This window comes from Ruditapes philippinarum, unplaced genomic scaffold, assembly GCF_026571515.1.
Source record: "Ruditapes philippinarum isolate M1 unplaced genomic scaffold, ASM2657151v2 ctg520_1_1_1_1, whole genome shotgun sequence".
Lineage (NCBI taxonomy): Eukaryota > Metazoa > Mollusca > Bivalvia > Venerida > Veneridae > Ruditapes > Ruditapes philippinarum.
The window spans coordinates 268971-275427 of NW_026854260.1; the positions used below are offsets into that span (position 1 = coordinate 268971).

The 6457-nt window shown below is 33.6% G+C and overlaps 1 protein-coding gene across 1 annotated transcript; it reads right to left on the reverse strand.

Moving 5' to 3' along the window:
• Positions 1-354: 354 nt before the first annotated feature.
• LOC132739555 (uncharacterized) lies at positions 355-4267 on the reverse strand. The gene is made up of 5 exons (XM_060727266.1): positions 3923-4267; positions 3542-3725; positions 2456-2581; positions 1695-1834; positions 355-1205 (listed from the first exon to the last, which is right to left on the reverse strand). The coding sequence occupies exons 1-5, from the start codon at positions 3978-3980 to the stop codon at positions 841-843; spliced, it is 873 nt and encodes a 290-aa protein (XP_060583249.1). The 5' UTR covers positions 3981-4267; the 3' UTR covers positions 355-840.
• Positions 4268-6457: the final 2190 nt, after the last annotated feature.

Genomic DNA, 6457 nt, shown 5'->3' on the forward strand with positions numbered 1-6457 from the left:
TACTGGTTCTTTCATATTTGAGGAGTGAGAAATTCATGTAGTTCAAAACTATATACTCATGTGACAACATTTCCACATTCCAAAATATAACTTATACATGTACAAGGAATTCCAGATAAATGATAACTAAAGATCACACGTTCGATGTGTACGAATATGGATGACTAATATCCATACCAATCTTAGACGTTGTCAAACGGTGATTGTCATTGTATCAAACGGTGTTTCAGATATATATATATATATATATATATATATATATATATATATATATATATATATATATATATATATATATATATATATATATATATATATATATATATATATATATATATATATATATATATATATATACATGTATATATATATAAAAATCCCCTCTTATAAGTTTTAAAAACTATTAAAAGAATTAACGCAATTCTCTACTACTTGTGGATAAACATGGGTGAACATATCAGCTCACGTTCAGTCCTTTACAGCATAGTTGCAATAAATATTTAAGCTTTTAAACTCTTTACTTTGTCTGAGAGCGAGTCCACTGCGTATCTTTCCTTCGTTGTTTTCACTTGCCAGTCAAACAATGAGTTTAACAGTAATGCTTCATAAGGAATGAAAACGACCTGATCTTGCTTAAATATAAGAGTTCGAATCGATCTTGCTTAAATATAAGAGTTCGAACAATTTAGCCACAAATGGCTCACAACTCAAGTTTTTTCGCCAGTCTCCAAATACTATATTCACTGTCGTGCTAGTGACATAACACACGAATGTTCACGACCTCTGACCTGTATGTCAGTACAACGTTGTACTATATCTTATTCAGCAGATCATTTCATGCTATCCATTTGACAAAACAAATTTATTTATATTCAGCACTTCCATGCACTTCTTACTAATCTTCGACAACATTCGCTTTTGCAAGACTTTATTCTTTGGAAAAGCATAAATATTTTCACTAAAACGCAAACGGAATACTTTCTTCATTGAATATTTCCTGTCTGTTAATATGAGAAATAATTGTCCTGTTAAATTTTTCTTCCCACTGTATTTATCTAGTTTAACACGCATATGTTTCTTCTGTTTTGGAGATGTCGACATCAGGTTGGTTGATTTTAACGGATGCCATGCCCATCTTGAAACCCTAACTCTCAAACATCGTCGATTCCCTTTGCATACCTGACTCTTCACTTTTACTTTATACACTGTAATTAATGAATATGAGAATTTACAATATGATAACTTCTACCAATCGTTCATGATATTAGTTTGTAAAAACCTTGAAGGTTTTGTTTTCCATTAATCCAGTTCTATAGTAAAGATTCTATACATTAACAAAACAGACAGCGCTTTATGAAACCACAAGGAGCTAGAATTTGCGCCGTCAAGTAGCTAAGGAAGCTAATTTTGAATCATTTGCTCCTCGCCACGGACGGTTCGAATCCCATCAGGGTCTTTCAATTCTAAAGTGCCTGTATATTACATGTCAGATACATGCTCCTGAACCAGCGGTCGTTCTTTTACAGTAAGGATTGAATTTTCCCATATTACATTGACAGTTCTAATAAAAACAAAACAAATAAAAAATACAATACTAGTACTAAAATACATAAAAATACCATATGGAACCATATAAAATCACATTAACTCACAGCACCTTGTCATATCAAACACGTCAGACGCACCAAACCTACCATGATCAAATTCCTTGCATATTTTCTGGCTCACCCGCCTCAGCCTCAATATTTTCGGTTTAAAGAACTGGTCGTTGTGCGCTGATCTATGGCATGTAGCTTTAGCCGATCTCCTATGGTAAGCTTCCAGATTACAACAGCTAGTGTTTCAAAAGAAAAAAAAAACATTTTGTAATTCTTGTATGTGAGGGAGACTGTTAGAAGCAACAATTATGTATAGACACTGTAATTTATGTAGCAACTTATCTAGTTAAAAGACCATTTTTATCGACAAGAAATCAACAGTAACACAATCGTTTAAGAAGATGTAATTGACAAGAACGTTTAAACATTTTTTATAACTAAATTATATGTTGGTAAAAGCCTGCCTTACATATTAGTCATGTACTAAAGAACCAAATCTGATCATATGACCGGGATACGAGTTAAATACTAGTAAACCCAAAGCATGACGTTAAACTAATCTTATTTATTATATTCGCAGAGTATTTATTTTGTATCTGATATTAATCTTATGAAATGACAAAATGAATCTGAAACAAGAAAAATATTACATACATTTGTATATAATATTGGTAGGATTGCATGACAACTACATTGTGTCTAATTATTGGTTTCCAGCTATGCGCAAACTGTAGGCAGTGGACTGGTTCCATGCTCATTCTTACAGCTGAGATTTCGTACAGTTAAACGTCCCCCGAGCAAATTATTTACAAATTGAGATAACGAGATAATATATTGATTAAATCTAGTGTACTTACACATGCTTTATCTCCTGCTTATGATCGTGGATCCGGTGCTCATGTTTACTCGTACAACATGTTTGATACCGGGGGTCATAAACCACATCCCCACAACATTTCTTACGGCGGCTTAACTTCTTAATACTGAAATAAAAATGATACTTCATATGCCATTCTTTGTCATCTATTAAACTACTAGTTCGTGCAGTAACATAATAGGCAACAAAAAGAAAAGTTATTGATTGAAATATGACAGATATTTTAATCTTCTTGAACTTTGACCCCCAATCCCCAACACTTGAACGACCAATTATAAAATTCAAACAAACATTTATATCATACCGATATTTAATTCAAACGTAAAATGAGCACGATTCAATTGTGATACTATTCTACCTAAAAACGTATTAAGTTCTGTGATTTTGTTAAAAGAAGAACTTATATTAAGTCTATACAGTTTTAATGCAATCAAAAAATTTGCCCCATACTACCAATTCCTAACCTACATACTTATTTAATATTAAGATATTAGTTTGTGCATTATCAATCTTACAAACGTGAAAGTACTGTTGCACTTAGATTTGTACCTTAATTGCAAATGATGTATACTGTACGAAATAAATTCATATTTCAAATGTGAAATATGAGCATACAATGCACAGGAATGTTTGTCAATAAAAAATATTGATTGATATTTAGATGTAAATTAAAAAATAAAATAGAGAAGTAATTTACATTCAACTTGAAGATGATGTTAAGGTTAATAAGATAAGATAATATTTTACTCAGGAGTTTTATCATAATGTGAAAATACCTCTTATATTGAAATCAACTTTACCCGCAGTTAATGCATTGGTTTTTTATTAATGTTCTACCATACTGATATCTTTTTTTCTTTTTATCTTTATCTAACATATCGGTCCTTCTTGGAAGAAATTTAAAACTTGTGATGGCTTGCCACCGATCTATCGAGGGCTAAACAACTATAGATATTCTACATTTAATTGCGTTCGGTTGACTTCTCCCAGGGTAGTTGTACACTGCATTGTCGAAAGTTGTATAAAGGAGTAGCAAAAATAATGTACTAAGACAAAGTGTTATTACCCGCATGTCCCCTTTACAACGAGCTTGTTATCTACACAGGAATGTGTATTTACATCATATTTCTCATCCATCGGAGGGACCCCACAAATCAGAAATATTTTCGGTTTAACGATGCCGTTTATACAATCTTGTATCGTACTGTTGTAGCGATGCATCCCCTTGTCACCACAATACAACATAATTGCTGGTGATAAATAATGTTAAAATTATATTTACATGTTTACATAATTATGTATAGTTTATCAGATGAATAATAAGGTAATGCATTCAAATATGTTTCTTGTAAAGTAAGCAAAAGTTATATATAAGGAAAACATAATCTTATATTATATGCATTCAAACCTTAAACGTATACAAGAAATGATGTATGAATTTTATTACCTTTCAAGAAATTGCTTCCTGTAAACAAAAACATTACAGCAACTAGTTTAATAAACATTTCTGTAGATTTATCCCAACTGTCTCTTCTTGAAGCTAAATCCTTATTACAGTTCGGCTTTAAATACTTAAATACATATATACACACACACACACATAGGATTTAAGGTGTAAGTATATAGTAAATATAGTCCTTTCGGGTTCCCGATGCGTATCTAAAAATAAAACAGGTATTACCCAAAATCATCATATACATTTTTATCAGATTAACTGTCATACCGTTAATTTTACAAAAAGATGGGAACTCAATTAACTTAAGCTGGGTTCCCGATCGTTTTTGCTGAAATTAATAACGGGTGAGCATTTCTTAGCTAAAGAGTGGACGTATGGTGAATATTTGGTAGGAAAAAATATCACAGGCGTTTTGGGAAATTAGTGCTTTTACAGCTAGGAAAAATTATATTGTTAAATTGAACATTCATATAATTTTTGTAGCAAAATAATGTATCAATAATTTTCTATACAAAAATACAAACATTTATAAACCTTCCATGTAAATCTTTTATGGACAAGTATTAACGATTTTAAGCCTTAAAATAAATTTCAATATCATTATTGGTCGCGTGTTTTTTTTTCTTTAACATTTTTAAGATGCCAACTTGACAAGAGTTTTCACATTCTGTGTTATATGTTTTATAAGTCTTTTATAATAATGAGACTGCAATGTTTTAAAAAGACATCCTACTGTTCCTATGCAAAAGATAGTGACAGATAGCCAGCCCACTTTAGTATATTTGATGTCGCGGGTTCAAGTCGTTGCTAATTTCCAAAGAAATACCAGAATGGTTGTTATGTCCTTAAACGATCATGGTTTTAAGTATTCATCGTGCCATCTTAATAGCGTCCAATTGGTGCCGTCTGGACACCAAAATCATTCGCAACATTTCGGTCCTTTCTGTCAGTCTTCGGATGAGGACAATAGGCGAGGATATTCTAATTGCACCAAATAAGAACGGACCCATTTTATAAGCTGTCCGGTTAGCTCAATAAGTTGAGCATTGGACTGTGACCGGACGATCCTGGTTCGGTTTCCGGACGGCGCAGGACACTTTCGTTGCGACTGATCATGAAATCTTTTCTACGGTCATTCGCACTGTACCTCTGCTCTGGTATGTACAGAAGTTTCAGTTCCTTTCGAAAGTTCATTTACATGCCCAGTGTATAGCACTGATACATGCGAGGATTACCTGGATTTCTTACCAGTACACCTCTAGGTATGTGGAAAACATTGAAAGGGTCTCTGAAAGATCCTAAGCTAGGGTGTTACCCAGGATCGAACCCGGGACCTCAGGAGTTATCGACAGTCAGTGAGTCAGTGGTCTAACCAAATGAGCTTTCGCGCCACGATATTCCCGATATGGCGACTATGGCGACCGACAGCGTGAGCCCTGTTCCATTTTGCCACTGTCTTCTCCGCTTCAGTTTTGCTGAAGATTAAAGTTGATGTTAAATTTTTCAGCTCCTTCGGAATTATTGATTCAGGCAAATTGTTGAGTGTTGAAAATTTATAGTTCCACTCAAGCCGCTATTTTGTGCACTTTTTTCAGTATCCTTCGATGGACCCTCGTGTACAGACTTCACAACTGCAGGTGTCCAGTGCCGTGCGGCAGATGTAAAAAGTTGCCCCGTATTTACATTTTTCTGGTCCTTTTGGATCATTAATATCGGCACTTTAAAGTCGATGCTAGTGACCGCGTGAGGAGACGGCCCACTGAATTTTCAACCCATATATCCTATAGTAAATCCATCACATTTAAGGCTAAATTCTGGACAAAGCAAATCCGGTACCGAAACTTCATGACCATTTCTTTAAACACCAATGCAGTCCAAGTAAATTTAGCACAAAAAAATAATACATTAGCCCTTGGAGTTTTTCTGCAGCTTTTAATTTCTGTAATCACTATAGATTATTCCAAATAGTAACTGGTGTGTATTCTTGTGCATAGTGCCTCCTGAAACCTTCCACCCAGAAATGAAATCCTGCAAAAATACATCAAAAACAACCTTTAAAGTACTCAGAAATGAAACTTTATGTACACAATTACTAAAGATATACTTAAAATATAACCAGTATCAATTAAGATGACTTGAAATAGGCCATTTCAAAATTTAAAAGAACTACTTTCTAGACTACAACGGGCTGGGTCTAATTCCGTACCGGGTTGAGACCGTGAGGGATGTTGCACTTTTTCTTTATTCCTGGGCAAAAAGAGTGTAAATTGGTTGTGATTATCGCTGAATCGAGAGATACCCTTTTCCCGGCTTTTTTTTTTGTCTGCAAAGTTTTTTACAGTATATCTGTTTTGGAACCAATTCTGTTCAATGCCTCTCGGGCATGTAGGTATAATTCATGCCTTTATAGCAATACATTCATTTCGCGAAAATCAGTTAATTTTGTAATTCATGTCAACTTCAATTTCGGTTTATATTGTATCTAATGTAAAATATATCTAGAAATCGGTGGGGTGAAAATCCCGG